This window comes from Lontra canadensis, unplaced genomic scaffold (genome assembly GCF_010015895.1).
Source record: "Lontra canadensis isolate GAN:19392208 unplaced genomic scaffold, GSC_riverotter_1.0 scaffold3, whole genome shotgun sequence".
NCBI classification, from domain to species: Eukaryota; Metazoa; Chordata; class Mammalia; order Carnivora; family Mustelidae; genus Lontra; species Lontra canadensis.
Window position 1 is genome coordinate 26,332,948 of NW_022630997.1, and position 27,408 is coordinate 26,360,355.

General features: G+C 43.8%; 1 protein-coding gene across 6 annotated transcripts in view; it reads left to right on the forward strand.

Moving 5' to 3' along the window:
- Window positions 1–27,408, forward strand: part of PANK1 (pantothenate kinase 1) — a 108,502-nt gene that overhangs the window by 51,033 nt on the left and 30,061 nt on the right. Inside the window, exon 1 of one of the 6 annotated variants that reach the window (XM_032836818.1) lies at window positions 445–1,274. The exons of 2 other annotated variants lie outside the window; for them this stretch is intronic. In XM_032836818.1, coding sequence (XP_032692709.1) covers window positions 572–1,274 — 703 coding nt within the window. In that variant the 5' untranslated portion in view covers window positions 445–571. Of the gene's footprint in view, window positions 1–444; window positions 1,275–1,903; window positions 1,932–1,976; window positions 2,227–27,408 lie in introns of those variants that run through there. 3 more of the 6 variants (XM_032836809.1, XM_032836835.1, XM_032836826.1) reach the window with 3 other exon arrangements.

A 27,408-nucleotide genomic window follows, 5' to 3' on the forward strand; every position in this document is an offset into this window, starting at 1 on the left:
CTCTATAAATGGTATGACATTGTCTCTTGAAGTCCTTTCTGGGTGAGGAAAGCGCTTTTTATAGCTTGGGACTGCTTCTGTTTACTTGGTCTCTTCCAGCACCGGTTAATCCGTGTGCAGCTGTGTCCTTCACTGTCCTTACACTGTATTCCTAGGTTTCCTCCCTGCAAAGACAACTCCAGGGAAGCACATGGTGTCTGCATGTGTGCCAGTAAAGAAATTTCACTCCCTTCGCTTCCCAAATCGGCCTACCTTTCTATAAATAATCGTTCTCCTCCCTCCACTCGGGCCTGTGAGTAGTTTGGTCACTTAACCAAACAGGCACACTCACAAAGCAAGGAGAGGAGGGGTGTTGGAAGGGACTACGTGAATGACCTTGCAAAGGTGTTTAGCCCACTGAGGGCAGGATTAGCAAACCTGAAACCTCTACAAATATTTGTGTTCCTCCGTAATTCCAACCCCAGACAGCCCGCTCCTCTAGCGCCAGCCTCGCCCAGTCACCTCTCGGCTGCTCCGAGATACAAAGCCCAACCCGCCCATCTCTTTGCAAACCCCGAGAACTTCAGTCCCCATGTTGAAACTCGTCGGTGGCGGTGGCGGGCAGCACTGGGCATGCTCAGTAGCGGGGACAGGTCTGGGAGGCAAGGAAGCCGCGTTTGAAGTCGCGCGGACCGGGGATCAGAGGGAGGCGGGTTGTGGGGGCCCCGGCTGGGGGTCCGCGGGGATCCCGGATTCCGCGCCGGGAGCCGGCATGCTCCCGGCCGGCGCGGCGGGGCGGGCGCGCGGGGGGCAGAGCGCCGAGGAGCGGGGGGAGCCGGTGGGAGAAGGGGAGGAGCGCCGGGCTCGCCATCCCCCGGCGCCGGCTCTGCGGCTGCTGAATCGGAAACCGCAGGGAGGATCCGGGGAAATAAAGACGCCCGAGAATGACCTCCAGCGAGGCCGCCTGAACCGGGGCCCGCGCGCCGCCGCACCAGCCCCCGGCATGGGCGACCGGGGCGGGCGGCTGGAGCACTCGGCCACGCACGCCCCAGGGGCCCCAGCCGACACCGGCGCTGCCGCCGTGAACGGGCTGCTGCACAACGGCTTCCACCCGCCGCCAGTCCAGCCGCCGCGCCTCTGCAACCGGGGCCCCGCGGGCGGTGGCGAGGCGGCAACCCCGCGCCTCCCGCTCTTGCCCGAGCTCCAGCCGCAGCCACCGCCCCCTCAGCACGACTCCCCGGCCAAGAAATGCCGGCTGCGGAGGAGGATGGACTCTGGGAGAAAGAACAGGCCGCGTAAGTCCCTCGCGAGGGGAGCGCCGGCGCGAGGCAGGCGCATCCCGCGGGCCCGGCATCCGGGAGCGGCGGGGCAGGCTCCTCTGCGCGCCCGGTGCGCCTCAGCGCCCGCTGTCGGGGGAGTGTACGGAGGGGGCTCCCGGGACTGATTCTTTCCCCAGGGGCGCCAGGCACTAAAGATTGCCGCCTGAGCCTCACGCTTGCTTGCTTCAGTCTGTAGAATGGGCCGATAGAATGCAGACCCTGCGCTGCTCCCTCGGTCACGAATCTAAAAAAGGTTAGCGCACTGCCAGCCTTTCTAATTTGCTGATGGGAAAATGCACGTGTGAGAACATTTCTCGGGGTCCGGGAGTAGGCGTTGAGCTGGAGGGACACCTGGAGCCTCCCTCTCCCTTCTCCTTGCCCCTTTTCCTTCTCAGAGTTCGTCTTTCTGGGGTTGGCGCTCAGGCAGCCACCTTGTCCTTTGAATCGCAGAGTAGCCGCCAGTACTTCGGGTCTATTGGCAAGCGCCAGGCCTGGAGGCGTGGAGTTTGACAACCCCCCAAATCACAGCCTATTAAATGCTTTTTATTCGCAGCCAATGAGAGGACCTGTTGGCAGCGACACACCCACTGATACCATGTGGGCCGGAACTATGTGGACCAATGATAATTGGAGGTGGATTTTCTTTTTTTCTTTTCTTTTTTTTTTTTTTTTTTTCGGGAACTAGGGATGTAGAGTTGAGGGTTTCTAATGGTAATGTGAGGCGTAAAAAGCTGAAATGCGTTATTTCGCAATCTAAAGCTTGTATATGATGTTGGTCTATAAGAGTACCTTCCCTGCAGGATATTGTGAGATGTGAATTTGTAGATCAAGTTTACAACTGGTTTCTCCTATCTGAGCCGAACCTCATTCAACTGGTTACCTTTTTTCTGGGTGTCTTTAATGAAGCTTATAAATGGCAAAAAACAAAGTAAGTAGAATGCATTGCTAATTAATGATTGCATTCAGCATCATTTGCATATGTCTGATACTGAGAAATTGCTACTATAGGTTTTGGATTTATCTGTAAAAACTTGATATTTGGCAAACTTTTTTGTTTCTCTCTTTAGACTCTCAGACTTTGGGAAATACCGGTGTGGGACGTGACTCTGATACTTGTATTTTGTAGATCTGAAAAGTTTAGATTGAAAGTTAAAAGTCTTGTCTGGAACTTTGGCAATGGTTGTAAGGAGGACATCTACTTAGCACTTGAATTTGTATTTTGTTGTTGTTGTTATGGAGACTTGTTGGAAAATTACTTTCTTTATGGGCTTAATATTGATTACTTACGGTTTATTAAGCCATTCTACTTTCGAAATCACATTTTAGTTATCTCTCTGATCCACGCGTACAAATTGTATGACAGTTTGCAATGTAAATTGCTAAAATATATTGAAAGAGAACTATATTGAGTTTTCCTGCATTACAGATAGCTTAAATGGTCTATGAGAGCATAACACCGTTTGAAGTCCTTTTTTTAAATTTAATTAATTTATTTTTTTTTAAGATTTTTAATTTATTTGACAGAGAGAGATCACAAGTAGGCAGAGAGGCAGGCAGAGGGAGAGGAGGAAGCAGGCTCTCCGCTGAGCAGAGAGCCGGATGTGGGACTTGATCCCAGGACCCTGAGATCATGACCTGAGCCGAAGGCAGAGGCTTAACACACTGAGCCACCCAGGTGCCCCGAAGTACTTTTTTTTTTTTTTTTTTTTTTTTAAGATTTTATTTATTTGACAGAGAGAGAGAGACAGCGAGAGAGGGAATAGAAGCAGGGGTAGTGGGAGAGGGAGAAGCAAGCCTCCACCTGAGCAGGGAGCGTGATGTGGGGCTCTGTACCAGAATCCTAGGATCATGACATGAGCCGAAGGCTGAGGCTTAAGGACTGAGCCACCCAGGCACCCCTGAAGTACTCCTTGAGGAATTTAAAGTACACTTTTTTTTTTTTTTTTTTTGACACTGAGAGAGACCACAAGTAAGCAGAGAAGCAGGCAGAGAGATGGGGGAAACAGGCTCCCCGCGGAGCAGAGAGCCTGATGCGGGGCTCAATCTTAAGACCCTGAGATCATGACCCAAGCCAAGGCAGAGGCTCAACCCACTGAGCCACCCAGGCGCCCCTAAAGTACACTCTTAATAATAGATTGGAAGCATAGAAAAAAATAATTTTGAGCCTTAATTTGAGCTGGCAACCCCGCAGGGATTTTTATCTTAGAATACAAGAAAATACAACTTTATGCCTGTATGTGTCAAAAATTAAAGTGGTTTATATTTTTTTACAAAAATAAAAACCTTAGTTACTTAAATTCAATGACCAGCACTCTTTCTTATAAACCTTTAAAAGGATTCATCAAAATCAACTTTTCATTATCCTACCATGTTTTCTTTTCTTAAATTTGAACTAACATTTTTGAAATAAATTTTACATGTCCTGAGTCACATCTGTTGTGTTCACTACCAAACTTTCCCAGTGAAAACCAGGTTTAATAACTTTACACCTAGCCTAGGTATCTTTTGGGTATCTTTTTGACGTTTTGGTATCTTTTTATAAAAAATGATAGTGCTCTATCAGTTCATATTTAGGTTCTCTAAACCACTTAGAGTTAAGCATATCCCTATTTTCTAATGACTGATAGATTTTATGTGAGCAACTATAACCGATTATTAGATGCTTTAAATAAAATATAAGAGTATGTTGGGGTGGAGGCATTGAAGCTAAACAAATAATTCCTGCTTACCAGTTTACAACATCAGACACCTGAGTCTACTACCTAAACCAGAGGTGTGTTAAAGACAGCCAGATCTCACTTCTCTCAGATAAGCATCTGGAATGCTGGTGTGAGTAGGTGTGTTTCTGTTTGGTAATATCGAGGTTAAAGTGCAGTTCATAAAATGCTTCATGTTTAAAAACAATGAATGGAATGAAACAAACAATTCAGTAGTTTCTAATTGTTTTAAAAATGTAAATCTCAGTGTAGGGACTCTTCACAAGCTTGTAATCTAAACAACAGACCCGTGGCAGGTTGGTTTTGCTAAAGCTGGAGACAGGAACATTGGCCACTGTTTCCATCAAAAGTACTGTCATCTCACTACTTATCCTTGGAAGGCTTTTCTTTTTCTTTTTTTAATTTTCTTGATTTTATTTCAGCATTACTGCTATGTAATTGTCAAGTTACTAGCTCATATTGAGAATCTGGAGTTGGCTAGGTGATCTTCAAGTGTGGTTTCTTGTATCTTTCAAATTCTGACACTTCAAAGCTGATAGTTCTTTCCGTGTGACTCCTACACGAGTTATCTACTCTGCCACATGGTTAAGATTTAATTATGGTTTGGTCTGGTTTGGTTTTGGTTTTGGGTTTTTTTGCCTTGTGCTGATTGTTTCATGAGTGTTAGTTGTCTTATCTCTTCAATTAAGTTGGAAGTCTGATTATAGCTGATCCAGTTCTTTCTCCTATGCCTTCACCTTGGGGACATGAACATTTGATTGAGGTCAGGGAGAAAAGGTACAAGTGACATTTTCTTCACCTCATTGAGGTAGCCGTGTCCATCCATAAGATAGACTTTGGCAAAAGTCCTTCAGTGGAATTTCCATAAAGTATCAACTGGGAGATTCCTTTAGCCTGCTCCTTGGTGCTTTGATTCTTTGAAGCACACATAAATAGCACCCTAGAGAGTCAGCTCATTTCCCAAATATTTTGAAATTAATAATAGTCCTTATAAAATGCTGAGAGGACCTAATGTGTTGTTAATGGTATAGCCATTCATACTCAGGACAGCTTCAGTTTGAAATGAAGCCGAAGGGCCTCAGGCTGATTATTTTACCTTTCTACTTCAGTTCTGTGTGATGAGATGGAGATAATCATACTAGCTCGCTGGGTTGATGTGAGGATTAAATGAGATAGTATATATTAAGAACGTAGGTTCCAACAAACGCCAGCTGTCATCATCCACATACAGAATCCTGTCCACTGTTAATCCATAGGACAGGACAACTGAGCTGCAGAGACAACCTCAGACTGACTTAGTTTTAAAAAAAATACAGGATCAGAATAAGAAAAGCCAAAACATTTTATCTGATTAGCTCTGACACTCTCAGTCCTTCAGTGATTTTTTTTTTTACCCTTCCCCAGTAAAAATAGTGGATAATACAAAAATGTAGGAGAAAAGCAGTTAAAAAGTACTCACAGCCCCATCACTCAGAGAAAAACATGTTTAAAATGTATCATATTTTAGGGGTGCCTGGGTGGCTCAGTGGGTTAAAGCCTCTGCCTTTGGCTCAGGTCATGGTCTCAGGGTTCTGGGATCGAGCCCCGCATTGGACTCTCTGCTCGGCAGGGAGCCTGCTTCCCTCCCTCTCTCTGCCTGCCTCTCTGCCTACTTGTGATCTCTGACTGTCAAATAAATAAATAAAATCTTTGAAAATAAATAAATAAATAAATAAAATTTTAGCATAAGGATTTTCTTATGGCATTAAGACATCGTTTTTTAACGTTGTATTATATTCCCAATATTCCATTATATGGATATGCCAAAATTTATTTAATCTTTATCTCATAGCTTTAGGCTGTAACGGGGGTCTCTATATCAAACACCACTACAGCAACAACTTTGTACATAACTCTTTCTTAAGTCATTTTTTGTATGTTTCTTTGTTTTGCTTAAAGATTTCATTTATTTATTTATTTATTTATTTGAGAGAGCAGGGGAAGCGGCAGAGGGAGAGGGAGAAGCAGGCTCCCCCAGGAGCAGGGAGCCCGATGTGGGGCTCAATCCCAGGACCCTGGGATCATGACCTGAGCAGAAAGCAAAAGCCAACCAACTGAGCGACCCAGGCGCCCCTTTCTGCGTTTGTTTTTTTAAAATGTATTTACTAATTTGAGAGAGAGAGAGAGCGCACACACATGCATGAGTGTGGGGAGGGGACAGCGAAGAGAGGGGGAGAGAGAATCTCAAGTTGACTCTCCACTGAGCAGGAGCCCAGCTTGGTCACACTCCCCAGAGATCATGACCTGAGAGGAAAACAAGAGTCCAGTGCTCAACTGACTGAGACACCTCAGTGCCTCTTAAGTTATTTTTGTTGGGATTGGTGAATACATTCTTTTTGGAGGAGGAACAGAAAAGGCACCAAGTAGTATTCGGATGTTGCCTTGAAATGCTGGGTGTTTTAGACCACAAGGACACTGTTAGATGAGCCACCCTAGTGGAGGGAGGAAAAAATGCTAAGGGGATTGTTGGGGTCACCGAACACTATGCTGAAGAAAGGCAAATATTTGGGCATCATCAGAAGGCTGGGGGATGAGTGCTGCCCTCTCCATTGCCTCTTCTGTTGTGTGGCAATAGGACAGAATAAGGACTGGATTAGTGCCAGCAGCCTCCTGTGGGGTGGGGGTGGGGAGCTCTGGCTTCTCAAATGGTTTAGATAGAACACTATTAGCAGGAAATGGGTGAGAGTTCAGTATACACAGAACATAATCATGGGTACAAACTGAAGAAACCTGGGTCTGTTACCAGTTTCAGCTAGTCACCATCATGAAAGTGAGAGGTGTCAGTTTTCTAAATATTAGAGTATTCAGCTGTGGTATTCAGGTTTTCCACTACCACTGAATCAGACTAATTATAAAAACCAGGATAAAAAGATAATAGGTAGAATTTTCTGGTTGGATCTGCATAGAATGTAGATATATGTGCTTTTTTTTTTTTTTTTAAACCATATTCAGTGCTTCTAGATGGATGGGAAGCATTGCAAATTCCACAACAAAAGGCAAATAGAAAGCAAGGGCACACTATAGTATTGCTCCTTCTAGGACATTGTCAGATTCCCAGGTTTGTCAATGAAGTTATGAGTTGTGCAATGTACCTTTTAACTGAAGACTTAAGAATTTAAGGCCCAAGTGTCCAGCATCTAAGTGGTTAAGCCAGGTATCGGGATGTGTTAGGCAGGTGAACACTTTTCCTCAAAAGATCAGTAAGCAAATTTCAGCATTAATCCAAAGCATATTTGTTTGGCACAGTAACCAAAGATGGAAAGAGTGCTGCAAATTTTTAGCATGTGGGACACGTAACAAGTGAGTACAACAAAAATCCGTCGTGGTTTTAGAAACAATTAGTAGGGAAACAAAGGAGAACTGGTTTTCACTGACAGGTTTCAAGGGTTTGTTTTGTTTTGTTTTGTTTTTGTGATTGCCTGGCTTGTATATGTATGTGTCATTTTAAAACAAACCAAATGCCATGAGAGTAAAATAAATCAAAGTTCGACTTCTATGATACTTAATTCCATGTGCTTTAGCTTTAATACATAGGTCAGGATTCACCTTGCATGGCAGTATTCTGATTCAGATATGGAAACTGTTCAGTGTACCAAACGTACTGCACGGAATTTCTAAGTAGACCTTTTCTCCAGATAGTGCAGCTGTCAAGCTTGGTATCTCATTACTTAATTCATGCCATCTCTTAGATGCTTTGAGCTGGCTGATCACACGTGTGTGTGTTCATATTCTCCGTCAATTCGAAGGGGTGAGGTAATGTTATTTTTAGAGCCAGTTGCATCAAAATAATGGTCTGGACCTCTAGCAGATTTCCTCTATAGTTGGGAAGGAGGACAGGAAAAAGTCATGACATAGTGAGTACTTAACATTAGTCACTTTCAGTAATCAGAGTAGCTGTTGTTGCGTGACATCTGTACGCCTAGGTTCTTATGAAAGTATGCAAATTACCAACCCCACTTTCCATTTCACAGATGGGGAAAGAGAGGCTCAGAGGGGTGAAGGATCCTGCTGGAAGACCTTGTAGTGAGTGAATGGGCAGGGCCAAAATTCATACAGAGGTCTAAGTCCACTGACAGCTAGCTGGCTCTCTTTTCTGCCACAATAAATCTACTCTTTATGTCAGGGAAAGAAGTGTGTTCTGTAAAATTTTCAGAAGAGATAAGCGTCTGCAGTCTGTGCCCCTCTGGCAGAAAGCTGATCTGAAGGTCTGTGGAAATAACAGTGGCCAGGCACTGGCCAGGCATGGGCATTTAACTACGTGCAGACCCTGAGCTAAACGCTTTACGTGGATTATCTGAACAAACACTCCTAGCACCCTGTGAGATGGGTACGGCTATGGACTGAATGCTTGTGTGCCCCCCAGAGCTTATATATTGACCTTGTAACCCCCAAGGTGACTGTATTAGGAGGTGGGGCCTTTGGGAGGTGATTAGGTCGAGAGGGTAGAGCCATTGGGATTAGCATCCATAAAAGAGACCTAAGAAATCGAGCTGCCACCCCCGCCCCGCCATCCCTGCTCCTGTCAGGTGAGGTTGTAGCCAAAAGCCAGCCATCTAGGAGGCAAGCTCTGACCAGACACCGAATCCACCAGCACCTTGATCTTGGACTCCAGAACTGTGAGAAAAAAATTTCTGCTATTTATAAGATACTCAGACTATGGTAAGACAGATCGTATCATGATCTTCCTTCTTCAGGTGGAGAAACTGAAGGAGGGCCCAGGGGCTCAGGGTAAAACCATCTGAGTTCAGATTTTGACTCTGCTGGGCTAGGCTCAAGACCCTAGAGGGTTCTCAGAAGTGTGAGTAGTGTTCTGTAGTGGAAAGAGCTTTAGAGCCACCAGACCTAAATTGAGATCCTCACTGCAATAATATGGTTTTTTTTTTGTTGTTGTTTTTGGTATTTTTTTGTTTTTGTTTTTATAAAAGATTTATTTATTTTAGATAGAGAAAGGTTGGGGGAAGTAGGGGCAGAGAGTTTTAAGCAGACTCTACACTGAGTGTGGACCCTGACATAGAGCTCCATCTCAGGACCCTGAGATCATGCCCTGAGCCAAAACCAAGAGTTGGGCACTCAACGGACTGTGCCCCCCAGGTGGACCAGCACTGTTTAATAACAGTATAGCCTTAAGGTGAAATCCTCAACTTCTGGGGCTACTTCTTTTTTTTTTTTTTTTAAGATTTAATTTATTTATTTGACAGAGAGAGCACAAGTAGGCAGAGTGTTAGACAGAGGGAGAGGAAGAAGCAGGCTCCCTGCCAAGCAGAGAGCCCCATGTGGGGCTCCATCCCAGGACCCTGGCTGGGATCATGACCTGAGCCGAAGGCAGCCACTTGACTGCCTGAGCCACCCAGGCACCTCTGTGGGACTACTTCTTGAATAGAGATAATGAGGGGCCTATCTTTTTTTTTTTTTTTTTAAGATTTTATTTATTTATTTGACAGACAGAGATCACAAGTAGGCAGAGAGGCAGGCAGAGAGGGGGGCCGGGAAGCAGGCTCCCCGCTGAGCAGAGAGCTCGATGTGGGGCTTGGCCCCGGGATCATGACCTGAGCTGAAGGCAGAGGCTTTAACCCACTGAGCCACTCAGGCGCCCCTATCTTTTTTTTGTATTAACATGTAATGTATTACTTGTTTCAGGTGTATAGGTCTGTGAATCATCAGTCTTACACAATTCACAGCACTCACCATAGCACATGCCCTCCCCAGTGTCCATCACCCAGGCACCCCATCCCTTTCTCCCCCTACCCCCCCAGCAATCCTCAGTTTGTTTCCTGAGATTAAGAGTCTCTTATGGCGGGGCGCCTGGGTGGCTCAGTGGGTTAAGCCGCTGCCTTCGGCTCAGGTCATGATCTCAGAGTCCTGGGATCGAGCCCCCGCATCGGGCTCTCTGCTCAGCAGGGAGCCTGCTTCCTCCTCTCTCTCTGCCTGTCTCTCTGCCTGCTTGTGATCTCTCTCTGTCAAATAAATAAATAAAATCTTTAAAAAAAAAAAAAAAGAGTCTCTTATGGCTTGTCTCCCTCCCTGGTCCCATCTTGTTTCATTTTCCCATCCCTTCCCCACATGACCTCCTGCCCTGCCTCTCAAAATTCCTCATATCAGAGAGATCATATGATAATTGTCTTTCTCTGATTAACTTACTTCGCTTAGCATAATACCCTCTAGTTCCATTCACATCATTGCAAATGGCAAGATTTTGGGGATATTGATAGCTGCATAGCATTCCATATATATATATGGAATACTATGCAATATATATATACATATATCTATATATGTATATATATATTGTATGTATATATATATATATCTCACATCTTCTTTATCCATTCATCTGTTGATGGACATTAGGTTCTTGCCATAGTTTGGCTCTTGAGGACATTGCTGCTATAAACATTGGGGTGCCCATGCCCCTTTGGATCACTACATTTGTATCTTCAGGATAAATACCCAGTAGTGTGATTGCTGGGTCATAGGGTAGCTCTATTTTCAACTTTTTTAAGAACCTCCGTGCTGTTTTCCAAAGTGGCTGCACCAGCTTGCATTCCCATCAATGGTGTAGGAGGGCTCCCCTTTCTCCGCATCCTTGCCAACACTGTTGTTTCCTGACTGGTTAATTGTAGCCATTCTGACTGGTGTGAGGTTGTATCTCACTGTGGTTTTGATTTGTATTTCCCTGATGCCGAGTGATGTTGAACACTTTTTTGTGTGTCTGTTGGCCATTTGGATGTCTTCTTTGGAGAAATGTCTGTTCATGTCTTCTGCCTCATGGAGCCCATTTTATTCATTGTGAGGACCAAATGTGGAAAATGTAGTAACTGTAGAATAGAATGACTGGACCCTGGTGTGTGCATAGTAAAAGACATTTTGCTATTAACACTAGCGACTGTTAATAAAGGGCATTTAATATTAATATTATTGGTGTTATTTCATTGTAGAGGCTTTCAAAACTTTGTGAAATCTCAGAATTTGCATGAACTCATCTTGCCCGGACTGAGACTGGGCCTGGGTTTCAGGGTATCTTCCAAACTGACCTAACATCACATACTGAGTGAACTCCTTCTGACGTCTCTAGAAGCGGGATATGTGGCCTGTGTCACAGTTCAATAACCTCATTGTCACTTTCAAAAGTTGCCCCATTGCAGCTCCTGAAATGGAGTACAGCGTGCCCTGTCTGAGGGTGATGTTGGCAACTTTGTGACTAAGAAGACTGTCATTTATTTTACTGCTAATTTGGTGCTAGGACGAAGTTAACTTTTAAAAAAGCAAGTTTCTTCCTTTGATCTTCAGATTTTGATACCTCAACCCTTGAGTGAAGTAGATAAGGCACAAAAGAGATGAGAAGGATTAGGAAAGTGAGCACTTCGCCTTTGTAAAAGCTGCATGAATCAGACAAGGCTTCAGAATTCAGAACAGCTGCATGGAGTTCTTCGGCCTTTTTTTTTTTGTTAAGATTTTATTTATTATTTGATGGAGAGAGAGAGATCACAAGTAGGCAGAGAGGTAGGCAGAGAGAGAGGGGGAAGCAGGCTCCCCGCCAAGCAGAGAGCCTGATGTGGGGCTTGATCCCAGGACCCTGAGGCCATGACCTGAGCCAAAGGCAGAGGCTTAACACACTGAGCCACCCAGGAGACCCTTTCGGCCTTCTTTTTAACCCATAGCCTAGCAAACTTCGTTCTGGTAGATGAGGACATGGGTATTTCTGGGCACTTGTTGCCTTCAAGACTAGCACATGAACCTTCTGGTGCACCTGGCCTTGACTCTATGCTGAATCTGGGCCACAGGGCCTTTAGCTTGTGCCTCTGGACAGTGTGAGCCTACATGAACCTCTGTGAGCTGGGGCCAGCCTGGGCAGTATCGGTTACTAGGAATCCTCTGGGGCTTCTGGACACACAACTCCTTTATAGCCTGAGGTACGCAATCCAGGAGTGAGAGAGACAGGGGTGGACTTGTGTGACTTCAAGCTTGATATGGGTCAGCAGTGTGATGAGGCTTGCAGCAGAATGTGAGCACTCAGATGTTAGCTATTATGGGTGGTGCTGTTAGATGCCCTTCCCTACACGAAGTCAGATCAGACTCTCATAGCTTCTACCTTGGCCACACATTGTGTCCAGTCTCTCTTCTACATGACTGCTCACTAGATATTTAAAGACAGCTATTTTATCTTGACTTTTCCTTGCCGTCCTACCCTCTGAAAAACCAAGACCCACACACTCCCCTGCCAGACTCCCATCATCCATGTGAGTCAGTACCGATTGGGTTGCCAACAGTTGGAGTTGTCATAAAGGGGATTAGGTAAGTACTGACCTGGGTGACCTTGAACACTGAGATTTAATAAGCTTACGGGTCCCACAGGGGCTAACTAGTTTTTATTCCTGGGCTAGACTCTACATGTGATACTTGGCTTCACGTGATTCTAAGCTGGAGTGTGGTCTGAAGCCAGTTGCCTGGCTTGATTTTACTCAAATACTATGGCATTTCCAAAAGTCACTAAACTCTGTGTGTATGAATCAGAGAACTTGTTGAGGCTGTCTGTTTATTATTCATACTTTATTATATTTTTATTTTATTTTATTTATTTATTTGAAAGACAGAGATCACAAGTAGGCAGAGAGGCAGGCAGAGGGAGAGGAAGGGAAGCAGGCTCCCTGCTGAGCAGAGAGCCCAATGCGGGGCTCGATCCCAGGACCCTGGGATCATGACTTGAGCTGAAGGCAGAGGCTTTAACCCACTGAGCCACCCAGGTGTCCCTACTGTTCATACTTTAACAACTACCTGTGTTTGATGAAAAACATCTAAAGACATGCTGTGTATTTAAGGGAAGGAAGGTAATATCGGTTTGGTCAAGGAGATACCATACCTTCTTAACTTTTATGGAAGGTTTTTACTATGAGGAAGTGGTCCAAATGTGATTTATTCTTTGGGTGACTGCATAATAGATCATCAGCACTTCCCCCCCACCACCAAAGATTTATTTGAGAGAGAGAGAGAGAGAGAGCATGCATCGGGGGAGGAGCATTGGGAGAGGGAGAAGCAAACTCCCCTCATACCAGGGATCCCGATGTAGGGCTCAATCCCTGGACCCTGAGATCATGACCTTAGCCAAAGATAGACACTTAGCCGACTGAGTCACCCAGATGCCCCTATCATCAACACTTTTAAAAAGTGGTGAGGGGTATCATGAATAATTATACCAGGACCACAGGCATAAACTGGGATTATCCGAGGCCAGCCAGGATGAGTCCCCATGACGTGCTGTGCTGCTCCTACAGGCTCTGAGAGCTGGCTGCACCCATTACTTCCTAACTCTGCATTCAATGTCCTTGTGTCGGTAGCTTGAAATTGGCTACAGTGGGTGTGTTTACACGGTGGAAATTGGTGAACAGTGAAAATCAAAGCTTTATTTTTAGAGAGCCAGTTGCTAAACATTTACCAGTACACCTCTGACTAGAAAACAGGTCATGGGTCATGCAGAGTAAAGTCCCAGAGACCATCAGTAATACAAGTTGAATTATTAAAGCATTTGAGTCAGAAGGGGAGGAAAAGGTCAACATGTCCTCTAGTAAGTGGGACAAAGCCAGAAGAGGAGGAGTTAGACAAAGGAGCTTCATTCTCAAGCAAGTATTCTACGAACATTTGAGGGCCTACTATGGTGTAAGGGTAGAATTTAGAATCACATTGTTATCTGTCTCCCTTTCTCCCTCTTAAATTCCTTCCCCAAATACAGTTGGGTTCCATGCTGGATAATGCAGTAGGTAGAATAAGCAGGTGTTACTGTACTAGCAGTACAGCAGGAGAACTAAGGAAAGAAGAAAACAGTATATATGACTTTATGTATACAGATAAATAACCATACCTGCACCAAAGTGTTAATCACAGGGAAATCACAACTTTGGGCTTCTTTATACTCATTTTATGATTCACTCTTGTTTTTATTTCAAATGACTTGAATTGTCTTGAGCTATATGTTCATTATACATGGATTGGGAAACACCAACATTTCTTTAAATAGGTGCTACGTCTGTCCCAATGAGCCTTGCACCTTTCTAGGGTGATTTAAAGTTAATTTACTGTTGGTGAAAGGGCAGGGTGGAGTTGCCGGAGTATCTTTGTTCCATGTTTCTGGTTAGGGCAGACAGGTTGAAATTTGTCCCAGCCAAGAGGGAAAGGAGCTTGAAAATATTTGTTTCCACCAACAGCATCTGTGCGGCCAAAAAAGGGACTTCTCCAGTTTGTTCCCATTTGAATTTTACTCCAAAGGTGACTAATGTTCCACTGTCCTCTCACTGTTTTGTAGGAATGTTTGGAGAGTGTTGGGAATTTAAAGAAATCTTTTTATCTAGGAAAATTTCAAACGTTATACAAAACCAAAGTGTATATCCAAGAAGTGCTAATCATCATTTGGCCTCTCTGTCCATTGATGTCCTATCATATCTGTTACATCCAAACCTCCCCTTTTAAACTGAATGACTTACAATGAATCTCAGATACATCATTTCAGTGGGAAATGCTTTCATATGTATTTCTAAAAGGTAAGAACTCTTTTTAAAAATCTGTTAATTGCTGTAAAAAGTTAACAATGTGTTATTTTCAGTTGAACTATAACATTTTATGATGCACAGTTAGAGGAATACATTTAGTTATCTAACTATGGATAAAATAGTTACATCCTGTTTGTTGATAGGTAGATGAAAATTTGACATTGTGTGTCCTGGAAGGATTCAGTTTGTGGGGGTGGGAGGAGATTGTTGTTTGTTTTGCCAGTCCCTGTTATCGTTAGTGTATGATTAATTTTTAACCATTTCTTCATGGTCTGAGACTTCAAACTTCGTTCTTGTAATGCAGTAATCCTGTGCCCAAAAGGTGCTTGGGGAATCACCGCAGGCTCACTGGCTTAGAAGTGACTCATATCTCCTATGTAGTTTTCAATTTGAGATTGAGAGTTTGGGAACAGCATTAAAAGAATTCCAGCCTTCTTTCCTCTGCAGCCACTAGGGTGAGAGCAGGTGAGCTAGCACTCATCCTGAAAAGTCAGGAAGTAGGACTGGGCTCAGGCTGGAGGTCTGGAAGTGCTGCCTTCAAGGTTGAACCTGGGCTTTACAAGAGGTTCCCAGGAGGGGTATTGCTGAAATTCGTGTGGTTTGCCATTCCAGACGATCTTTACCACAAAAAAAAAAAAAAAGAAAGAAAGAAAGAAAGAAAAAGATCCTGATTCTATTTAGTATCACTCTTGCTTGTCAAGCATTCCTGGGGATCAAACCAGTTAAACATCAGTGAATTCTTATCTGTGTAATGCCAGGCCTGGCTTACTCTTGTGAGTCTCAGGAAGTTTTTAGTTTTTATGAAAAACATGCTTTGGGCGCCTTGGTGGCTCAGTGGGTTAAGCCTCTGCCTTCAAGCTCAGGTCATGATCCCAGGGTCCTAGGATGGAGTTCCACATCGGGCTCTCTGCTCAGCAGGAGACTGCTTCCCACCAGCCGCCCTGCGTCTGTCTCTCTGTCTACTTGTGATCTCTCTCTCTGTCAAATAAATAAAATCTTTAAGAAAAAAAGCTGACATACCATTTTAAAAATAAAAAAAGAAAAACATGCTTCAGATGCACTCTACATTTGTGTCTTCTTTGACAGAATACTGAGAATCATGTGATATTTTCTAATAATTTAGGGGCATTACTATACCTGTTTTTATACTAGGTTGTATAAGTACTGGTGTATAAATGGTTGCTCTCTTGTTGCTCAGCAGAGGATATTTGCTATGTACAGGGTGGAACTTTTTGAAAAGGGTCCAAATATTTCATTCAAAATTCTGCCTTAAAAATATTTTTGTCTATTTAAAAGCTGTCATTAAAAAGCATGTCAGAAACCACCTAACTAATGTTTGGGTGAGTTCCTTCACTCTTTATCCTCAGTTCTGTCATCTGTAAAGTGGGCGTAATAAGAAGGCCTACCACATTGGGCTATGAGAATTAAATCAGATATTGTACATAAAGCTCCCAGCACAGAACCTGTGCTGTGTAGAAAGCCCTTAATGTTAGTTGGTACAGAGTTGCTGCTGGGTTAACCCATTTATTTGTAGACCTTGGAATTAGCTTCTCCTGAATTCTTACAAACAGACCATTGATTGGCCAGTTGGTGGCTTTGAAGTCTTTTAAAAAATTTGGCCTGGGGCTCCTGGGTGGCTCAGTGGGTTAAGCCGCTGCCTTCGGCTCAGGTCATGATCCCAGCGTCCTGGGATCGAGCCCCGCATCAGGCTCTCTGCTCAGCAGGGAGCCTCCTTCCCCCTCTCTCTCTGCCTGCCTCTCTGCGTACTTGTGATCTCTCTCTCTCTCTGTCAAATAAATAAATAAAATCTTTAAAAACAAATAAACAAAAAAAAAATTTGGCCTGTGTGCATATGTCCACATAAAATTGCACAGACTAAAATACCGCTTTAGTAAAGTATACCACACTCAAATCTTAGGCAAGATTTAGTTTTTGCTTGGCAAATGCTCTCACTCTGGCATAGGTCAGTTATACAACAAGTAAATGAATAACCTGTCCAGTTTAGAGTTCTAGCACTTACTATAAGGTTTAGATGCTTTCATCTGATTTTTGTGTTTGTTACACGCAAGCCGAGGAGTTGTTAGTTTTTTTCAGTGTTCAGCTATTTGTGAAACATTTTCAGGAGATCTTTCCCAGTTACTGAATCAGTTTTGATAACAGAAATCCCCGGATTGCAAGGAAAGCTGTTCAAAAAACAGTGAGGATTTGCACCTACTCTCTGTGAGTCAAACTTTTCTCCATATTGTGTAGTCCCAACATAGAACAAAAATAAATTGGATGCTGAAGTTTATGAGAGTACCGCTATCATCTATAAGTGATAACTGTCCAGCCTTCACATTCATCAAAACAGCGTTGTTCTCATAGATGAACTTTACATTAAATATGTTATGTGTTTTGTAAAGTTAACCAATATAAGGATGTTGCTTTTATCTCTTTCATATGTGAGGTCTAGTGTTCAGATGTAATAAATTTCCAGTGCTAAGTTGTTTGAAAAATCTCACCTTAATGATGAAGAAGGGCACTCTGTCCCCAAACTAAATGGCACCAGAAAAATATTTTCAATACTCATATTTATAGTTTTAGAGTTGAAAACTCTTTTTCCAACTACATATTACATTTAGCTGTGCCTTTGATAAAAATTGTTAGAGTAAAAGAATACATTTATTACTAATGACAGTGATCGTCACTTCTGGAAACATGCCAGCGATAAGCCAGAAGGCGGTTGAGAACCTGGAAGGAAGCAAACACTTATGAGCCAGCCACCCAAATCAGTGTTGGAAGGTAGATAAAATTGGAGATGGTTTTGCATTTTGCATTCAGAGTACTTCCTGTGCTCTGAGTCTATTTACTCTTACCAAAGGCACAGTTTTTAACAGACTTGATTTTCTGGTTTTTCTGCATTCATATACAGTGTGTTTGGGATAGAAACACTGCAGTAACATTGATAGCAGCAAGAAATTAACAACATTAGCCCAAAAGCAAGATAGAGAAAGCTATAATAGAGACAAAGAATACTCAGGTCATAGCAGCCTGGGAAGCACAGGTTCTTGTGGTTCCTGAGGGCATCAGTCTATAGTGGACACAAAAATTGATTTTCATATGTCCATCAGTCATCAGGAAGAGCTAAAATTTTTTACTATTTATTTTCTTTAGAACTATGGGAAAGTTGGTCGTGCATTTTAGATTTTCTTCAGAAGCAATTATAATTTGGCATTTATTTTATTTTTTTAAAAGATTTTATTTATTTATATATTTATTTGAGACAGCGAGGGAGAGAAAGAGCACATGTACAAGCAGGGAGGGAGGAGCAGAGAGAGGTGGGGGAGCAGACTTCTCTTCGATCAGGGAGCTGGATGCGGGGCTTGATCTCAGGACCCCAGAATCATGACCTGAGCCAAAGGCAGGTGTTTAACTGACTGAATCACCCAGGCACCCCAGTTTGGCATTTGTTTTAAAAGTTACCTGTGAAATTAAGGGATTAGGCCAGAGTTTCATTTATGCATAAGATCTGCTTTATTAAGATACAATTCAGGGATGCCTGGGTGTCTCGGTTAGTTAGGTGTGTGCCTTAGGCTCAGTTCATGATCCCAAGGTCCTGGGATCGAGTCTCGCATCTGGCTCCTTACTCAGTAGGAAGCCTGCTTCTTCCTCTCCCTCTGCATTCCACTCTCTCTGCCTGTGCTCTCTCCCTCTCTCCCTGACAAATAAATAAAATCTTTAAAAAACAAAAAAAGATATAATTCACCCATTTAAAGTGCACAATTAGGTGTTTTGTAGTGTATTCACAGAGTGCAACCATTACCACGGTCAATTTTAGAACACTCCATCGCTCCCCACCCTGGAAAACTTATTGGCAGTCACTCCTTTTTGCCCCCACAACTCCCAAGGCCAGACAGCCACTAATTTTTCTGCCTCTTACAGATGTCACATATTGGAGTAATATACTAGGTGGTCTCTTGTGATTGGTTCCTTTCACTTAGCATGGCGTTTTCAACCTTCGTCAATGTCTCAATGCATATTAGTAATTCATTCCGTTTTATTGCCTAATAGTACTTCACTGCATGGAGATAACATAGGTTATTGATCCTTTCATCAGCTGGGGACATTTGGGTTGTTTCCACTTTCTGGCTGTTATGAGTAATGCTGCTATGAACATTCACGTGCAACTTTTTCTGTGGACATCTTTCCATCTCTCTTGGGTGTACCTGAGAGCGGACTTGCTAAATCATATACTAGCTTATGTTTAACCTCCTGCAGAACTGTCAAGCTGTTTTCCAAAGTGACTGTACTATTTTATATTCCCACCAACAGCGTGTGAGGGCTCATTTCTCCAAATCCTCACCAACACTTGGTATTTTCCATTTTTTAAATTATAGCTGCTCCAGTGGGTTCGAAGTGGTATCTCATTGTGATTTTTTTTTTATTTTTATTTTTTTTAGATTTTATTTATTTATTTGACAGAGAGATCACAAGCAAGCAGAGAGACAGGAGGAAGCAGGCTCCCTGCTGAGCAGAGAGCCCCATGAGGGGCTCGATCCGAGATCATGACCTGAGCCGAAGGCAGCGGCTTAACCCACTGAGCCACCCAGGCGCCCCTCATTGTGATTTTAATGTGCATGTCCCTCAAAGAGCTCTGATGTCCCTCCAACACTCACATCCTGTGGTTTTAAACGTTTCTGTAGGTTTGAGTATCATCTCAAATTTAATGATAAGGTTCTTGAATGGCGAGGTAGTCTCAAGCTTATCTTTTTGATGATTATTGTGCCTAAGAGGGAGCCCTGCTTGGAGCTGCCATTCATAAATACTAAAGGATTGTTTTTGTTTTTTTTTTAAGATTTTATTTATTTATTTGACAAACAGAGATCACAAGTAGGCAGAGAGGCAGGCAGAGAGAGAAAAGAGGAAGCAGGCTCCCCGCTGAGCAGAGCCCCATGCGGGGCTCTATCCCAGGACTCTGGGATCATGACCCGAGCCCAAGGCAGAGGCTTTAACCCATTGAGCCACCCAAGTGCCCCACTAAAGGATTGTTTTAAATGGTGTCTGGTCCTAGGACAGTGTGGATTTCACTCATAGCAGAGTTAACTCTTTCCTGATTGTTCTTGATCAACGGTCAATCCTTGCAGACCAGAATGTAAGTGCTGAGGGGGCGGGTTCATGGCCATATCCCGACTCTGTGCCACAGTGCCTCTCACTGTCATAAATACACATTCATGAATCAGTGGCTCCATCAGCGCGTACTTGCTCCCAGATTATTTGAAGAGGGGCTTGTGATCTCTTTCGTTCAGCTTGCAATGCCGTGTGAACAGTTGGCACGTCTTCCTCAGTCCTCACTCAGCTCGACTTCAAAGATACGCCAGACTTTCACAGTCAAGACAAAGTGCATGAGCAAAGCCCATTACTGGTAGACCTGTTGTTCCACCCAGTGGGGCCACCCAGCACTGCGGTTCTCCCGGAAGCCTCCAGGTAACCACTCCCTCGTATTAAATTGTCGGTAGCATCCCTGGAGTAAGTACGTATGCTCTGGTGGCTTATCAAGACAGAAAGCTAAACCTCTTGGTGGTTTAAACTGGGATTTGTTTAAGCAGGTAATGAGATTGCCATCTTGAGCTTCAGCGCAGGGTGTTAGGTAGCAGGAAGAACCATTCCTGGGTGGACGCGCTGTTTCGTTCTGGGTGCTGCAGTGATCACACTGGAGATAACCACACAGGCCCACTGTACTCTTGTCCCTCAGCACATGCCTGCGGGATTTTCTTTTTAGTCCAAGGGACTGTATTTCTGATGACAAAAGTGGCGTTATGAAAGCCGAGGACCTCATGGAAGGTTGATACTCACCTTCTGTTGCCTCTCTGGGGGGCAGGACTGACAACTTCTTGGTGAGAAATAGGATCAATGTCCTTAACTGTCTGTAACTGTCCCCCTCCTCCCCACCCCTTTCCTTGGCTTGACAGTGTTACTGAGCTCTGGGATACAGTTTTCATTTCCTGTTTCATTGCCTATCATGTCTCCTCCTCAGGACCTAGGATAGAAATACAGAGCTTGTCTGTGGGGATGATGGAAACAGAATGAGCTCTGTAGTCACTAGAGCGACATCCCTCCTCCTGTTCTGATTTTCTCTTGTAGGGGTGGCAGGGAGAGGCTCCAGGCCCTTGGGAAAGAAACCGCACCTCACTGAGTTGCTCAGGTTCTTGAGAAGGACGCTCAAGGAAAAATTTCTTTCACCTCATGGGTTTGACATTTTGGAATCCCTTCTGTAGCTTCATCTTGCCCCTGCTTCTTCCTGGCCCAGGTTCAAGCTAAGAATACATTTACGGGTAACACCAGAATGGTGCTCTTTTTTCCCTCTTTCTCTCTCTTTCTCTCAAATCTTAACCTAAAAAAAAAAGTAACACAGCTTTTATGTTGGTGTTTCCGTTTGTTGTTCAGATTTCATGTGGTCGTCTGTGTCAAGGTCGGCCCCATGGGTTGCGAATCAAAGAACATCTGCCTGCCCGCCCTGAATGCACCGTATTGTGTGTGAGCTGCCTTCTTTATGGAGGAAGGCATTGTCACCTTTAACCTGGGAGTCACTGGGAGAGAGGAGCACACTGACAACACTTAATCACATGTGAAACGTTTCTAAACCCATGACAATGGGTTTAGTCGTGGGTGGATGACACCTGGAAATTCAAAAGCTGTATTTAAAATTTAAAAATCACCTGCGGGCCTCATGGTATAAATTGCCCAATAGTAATTTCATTAAAGAGCAATTAGATGTGTTCAGGTCCCTTTGGAGAATGGGAGCGTCTGCCAGATTGGTGCTAGGCACCACACCGGCTTCAGAGCTCCCTCCCAGTTAAAAGCAAGAGTAGCCCGTTCAAATTCTGATCTCTCACTTTTCAGTTGTGGTCTGGCTTCTTACAGCATTCATTTCGGTTCAGCTAGAACAGTGGTTTTGAACTTGACCGGTGAGAATTACAAACCCCACCCCACCCCACCGCGAAGGATTTTCTCCAATCCTGCTGCATCCCAGGCTCCAGGCTGTGGCCTGGTAGTCCATATTTTTTTTTTTTAAAGATTTTATTTATTTATTTGACAGACAGAGATCACAAGTAGGCAGAGAAGCAGGCAGAGAGAGATAGGAGGAAACAGACTCTCTGCTGAGCAGAGAGCCCGATGCGGGGATCGATCCCAGGATCTGGGATCATGACCTGAGCTGAAGGCAGAGGCTTCAACCCACTGAGCCACCCAGGCGCCCCAGTTCATATTTTTAACACATGCCTTTGGCAGTTTTTAATAATGAGGCAAAGTTGAGAAAGCATGTGGCTGAATATAGCCTGTCCTTTTTAAAAAATAAATGTCATTAAAATTTTGACTTTAAATTTAGTTGCACTAAATACTAGAATTGAAGTTGCTTTAAGGAAATAAAATTGTAAACAAACCAGTTCCCCAGTTCAAATTGCAGATGCAAAGCAGACTCTGGTCTGGCATCTTGTCAGTTCTAACCTGTGACTGGATGTGGTGCAGAATGTAAACTGAGGCTAACTTCCGTGGACCCCCCGCAAACCCCTCCCCAAGGAGCAGTTGGTCTTCATGTGCTCCTTCCTCCATATGAAATTCAAAGTTAACAGTCTTTAACTCTTGGTATAAAGACAATTGTGTTAATATGACATATTACAACATTTTTTTTGCCTTGAAAATTTGTATGTTTTCTTCTGATTTTTAAAGAAATTATAATATTTTCATGAGTGCCCAAAAAAGAGGCAGGTCCTAGGCACTGAGTGTGTTGTGTGTAGCAGAGCAGAGTTGGTGAAATCTGGGCCTTACTTCTGGTGGTTGATGGGATGATGCTTCTGCTGGCCTCACACGTTCTGAAAGGAATCCTCGCTATTCTCTTTTTCACTCTCGTATATGAGAATATGATCAGGATTTTTTTTTTTTTTAAATCAGCTAAAGTTGATGGGAATTGGAGGCTATGCCAGTGGCAGGAGGGTTATTGTCACGCAGGGATATGTGGCCTTTCCCACGGTGATCCTTTCCAGCAAACATATCTCTGCCATCAAGTGCGTTTACAGTGGCCAGGTTTAACCTATAGGTTTTGCCCTGATGGTAATGCAGGCGGGTAAATCAGGACTCCTCCTACCCTAAATTTCCACCTGTCAAGGGTCTAACTGATGAAACAGCTTTGTTCTTGGGGGCCTGGTATTCCTGGTCACTGATAGCTTGTGCCTAGTGGATTTCAATAAGAGGCTTGATCCAGGGAGGGTATGTCCTGAGCAGGGAAAGGGCTGTGAGGCTGTATGAGGGGAATGTAGGCACATGGGTTCCTGGGGGCAGGACCACAGATCTGCTATCAGCTCCCTGAAACAAAAGGAAAATAATTTCTTTTTCTTTTGCATCATTATAGTGAAGTTTTTGATTCAGAATTCTAAAATAACTCTTGATTATTGGGCATCTGGGTGGCCCAGTCAGTTAGGTGTCTGACCAGCTCAGGTCATGATCTCAGGGTCCTGGGATGAGCCCTGTGTCCAGCTCCTTGCTCAGTGGAGAGTCTGCTTCTTGCCCTTTCCCCCAACCCTTCTCCCCCTGCCCCCTGCTCGTGCTCTCTCTCTCAAATAAAGAAATAAAACCTTTATCCATAAGTAAATAAATAAAATGACTTTGATTATTAAGATTAAATGTATTACTAAGTTATTATAAGCAATTGAAAAACATCGTCAGAAAAGCCAGAAGGAGAAAAAAATTACCCTAATCCATGACCCAGAGATAACAGCTGTTAACATTTCCACCTGAAGTTTCTAGTCTTGTTGTCTGTGCACAAATTGCTATTTGATTTATATACAAAATTGTAATCTTGTACACTGTATCACTGCACCACCTTCCCTTTTCACCTGACAACATATAATGAACATTCTTTTCACATCTTTAAATGCCATCCCACAAAATTATTTTAATGGTGGTCTTTTGTTCCTTTGTGTTAATGGGTAATCGTTTAGTTTATTTAACCCATTCTGTATGTTTAGACAATAATTAATTTTCTCTCAGTAGTGAAAGTTCAGTGACCTTTTTAAGATAAATTTTTGAATACATGCATAATTATTATTTAGGGTACAGTGGAACTGATATATTAAAGAATATAGGCAGAATCTGGAGCTTTTTTAATAGGTATTTCCAAAAAGCCCGTGTTTCCATTCCCACCAGTGCTATGTAAGTGCTTAGGTGTTTTTCCCCTTGACAACTGGGGATTGCCATGTGACTAAAATTCAAACGAAGGGAACCTGATGTGCATTCATTTGAAAGAGAGCATGACTCAAGTTTCTTCGCACAGAATATTTCATGTTTAGCCGATTGCTCTGTGTGCGATAATTATGGGTTCCTTCTACAGTGTTATCGAAACCCTTTTATTAAATTTTACATTTACCACTTTCTTCAAAGTCCTTAAATAGCTGTTAGGTTTTTAGCTCTTATGTTTTACACAGTTAAAACTATGGTTTTGGAGGACTCTGTGTGTGTGTGTGTGTGTGTGTGTGTGTGTGTGTGTGTTGAGGATGATGGGATATGAGAAGTGGACACAACCTTGGTGATCGGTGAGCCCACTTCCAACTTACGGCTTAGTCAGTGGCTCAAGGAAGGAGCTTGCCCACGACCATCCTGTCTGTCTGCGTGCTGTCACTGCAGGTGACAAGCTGCCTAATTCAGACAAGTCTTGCAAAATGGGGAGCTTACTGGCTCATGAAACTGAAAATGGGTCCAAACTACTGGGACTGACCTTGGATAATCCTTGATCTTTCTGAGCCATAATTTTCTTATCTGCAAACAGGATGTTGGACTCGACCTAAGGTCCCTTTCACCTCCTAAAGTTAAATGTTTCTGTGAATATATTAGCAAAGACTACATTATACTACCAGCTAAATTTAGACATGGTGAAGAGAAAGCTTGGCCTCAGAGAAATAATTTTTTAAGAAATTCAGTTCTGTTAACACCCTCGAATCTAAGTTAACTAAGTTTTTTTTTTTAACATGTAGAGGTCCTTAGGCAACTTGAACATAATTAGTATTCATGTAGCATAAAAATATCAGTGCTTTATTTTGTTTTTGTTTTTTAAGATTTTATTTATTTATTTGAGAGAGAGAGAGAGCGAGCACGCAGGAGCAGGAGGAAGGGCAGAGGAAGAAGCAGGCTCCCTGCTCAGTGAGGAGCCCAACTTGGGACTTGATCCCAGGACCCCAGGATCATGACCAGAGCTGAACGCAGACTTAACCAACTGAGCCACCCACGGCCCCCCAAATATCAGTGCTTTAAAAGTCCTATTTTCCCCCGTTGCTTATCCAAACCTCAAATACCTTTTCTACCCGTTAGTTAGCTCAACAGATCTATTTGTAGGGCTTCTGGGTGGCTCAGTCCATCAAGTGTCTGACTCTTGATATCGGCTCAGGGTCCTGAGATTGAGCCCTAAGTTTGGCTCCATGCCAAACAGTCTGCTTTTCCCTCTTCTCATGCGCCCCAACCCTTCCACTTGCACAGTCTCTCAAAGAAATAAATAAAATGTTTTTCAAAATCTATTCTCAAGTAGTGGGGAAAGAAATTCAGTCACACCGTTCCCTGTTCACAGTTAGTTCACCAAATTCCAACTTGGTGGAACCTAGAGAAATGTATTAAACTGTGCGGGACAGCGACTGGTTGCTGAGTCAGACATGTGCCCAGAGTTGCTAACCTTCCACACAGAAAGAAATATTGGTGGATTAGTGAACTTTGCCTCACCGGGAACACCTTAAATCTCTGGCCTGTTGTTCAAGAGGAGGTCAGGCTCCCTTGGCCCTTAAAATTGTTCCTTTGACTGGTAGGAGACTTTTTCTGCGTTGTGCTTGTTGGGGTTTTTTGTTTGTTTGTTTGTTTGGTCTTTGCTCATTGATGCTATTTGGAGTTCACTGTGTAACCCTTGAAATTTACTGCGGGAAGCATGGGTGCCTCTCAGAGACTATTCCAGTGTTCCAAAAAGGTCTTTAAGAAACAGGCTTTGTTTTAAAGCCACCGACTACCAATAACACTTCTAAGTATCTTTGCCACAGTATTTGGAATACAGATTTGGAATACAGGTTTTAAATTACTACCAGATTGCCAATCCTGTTTGTGTTTGGAGAAATTTTTATTTTTTTTATTTTTATTTTTATTTTTTTAAAAGATTTTATTTATTCATTTGACAGAGAGAGAGAGATCACAAGTAGGCAGAGAGGCAGGCAGAGAGAGAGGGGGAAGTAGGCTCCCCACTAAGCAGAGAGCCCGATGCGGGGCTTGATCCCAGGACCCTGAGGTCATGACCTGAGCCGAAGGCAGAGGCTTAACCCACTGAGCCACCCAGGCGCCCCATGGAGAAATTTTTAGACAGAAATAAATGCAACGGGACCTACATACCTTTTTTTTTCCTACGTACCTTTTTATTGACACTCAGCAACCACATGTTTATCATTGAGACTGACAGTCCCTGGATCTGGTTCTATAGGAGAGGGAGGGTTCCAGGGAAATAAGCCAGATTTTTTTTGTTCTTTAAGATTTTACTTATTTGGGGCACCTGGGTGGCTCAGTCATTAAGTGTCTGTCTTCAGCTCAGGTCATGACCCCAGGGTCCTGGGATCGAGCCCCGCATCCGGCTTCCTGCTCAGCGGGAAGCCTGCTTCTCCCTCTCCTACTCCCCCTGCTTGTGTTCCCTCTCTCGCTGTGTCTCTCTCTGTCAAATAAAAAAATAAAATCTAAAAAAAAAAAAAAAAAGATTTTACTTATTTTTGAGAGAGAAAGAGAGGACGAGAATGAGTAGGGGGAGGTGGAGAGGCAGAGGGAGAGAAAAACAGGGTTCCCGTTGAGCAGGGAGCCCCAGGCGGAACTCAGTCCCAGAACCCTGGGATCCAGCACCTGAGCAAAAGGCAGACGCTTAATGACTGAGCCCCACCCAGGTGCCCAATAGCCAGATTTTGATGGAGGACATAAACGAATCATGTGTGACAACCCTCAAGTCTCAGTTCCTTAGAACAATGAAGATTTCTTTCTCATTCACACTATAATCAAGGGGGTGGCTGGGGGCTCCATTCTGGCTCATCCTCACTCTGACCCAGATGAGGCAACAGTCATTATCTCGGGCTTGACTGGTCCTGGTCGTAGGGAAGGCGTTCTGAAGGGCCTCACCACTTGCTCTTGCCTGCAAGTAACACACACACACCCAAGCCCAACTCACTAGAGTAGGCACGTTGCCCAGCTCAATTATAAAATGGCCAGGAGCTGCAGTCTGACCCCATGGGCCTGGCGGGAAGAGAAGCAGAAATATTTGGGCAGCAGCACTATTGACCACCACAATTTACTCTTCGGATTACCAGATAATTGCCTTGCAGGAGAAATACAGGCATTCCCATCCCAAAGTAGACAGCCCCGAAGCCTCCCCCAGTCATGACATCCAGATGATGGGCAAGGGGATCCAAATTGGGTGGGGGGTGATACAAAGTGTTTTTGACTTCAACTCTGGATATCTGTCCTCTGTAGCAGAAATGCTGAAGCAGTTCTGAAATCCATCTGGGCTCCCTGACTTGTAGGTAGAGGATATCCCTTTGGGTCTTGATTGTTCTCTCGGAAAGCAGCTCCCCAATCCATTGGTCTCTTCAAGCCTCAGCTTTTTCCAATAACTTCCTGGATCACAACTAAGGCAAGACTGAAGAATATGCCCTTTGTGGGAGCTGAGCCGCTTTCTCAGCTGACTTTAGAGGTTTGGGGGCTCGGGCGTTCTCTGGCAATAAAACTCTTTTCAAAAGGAAGTAAGTTTGGGACACCTGGGTGGCTCAGTGGGTTAAGCCGCTG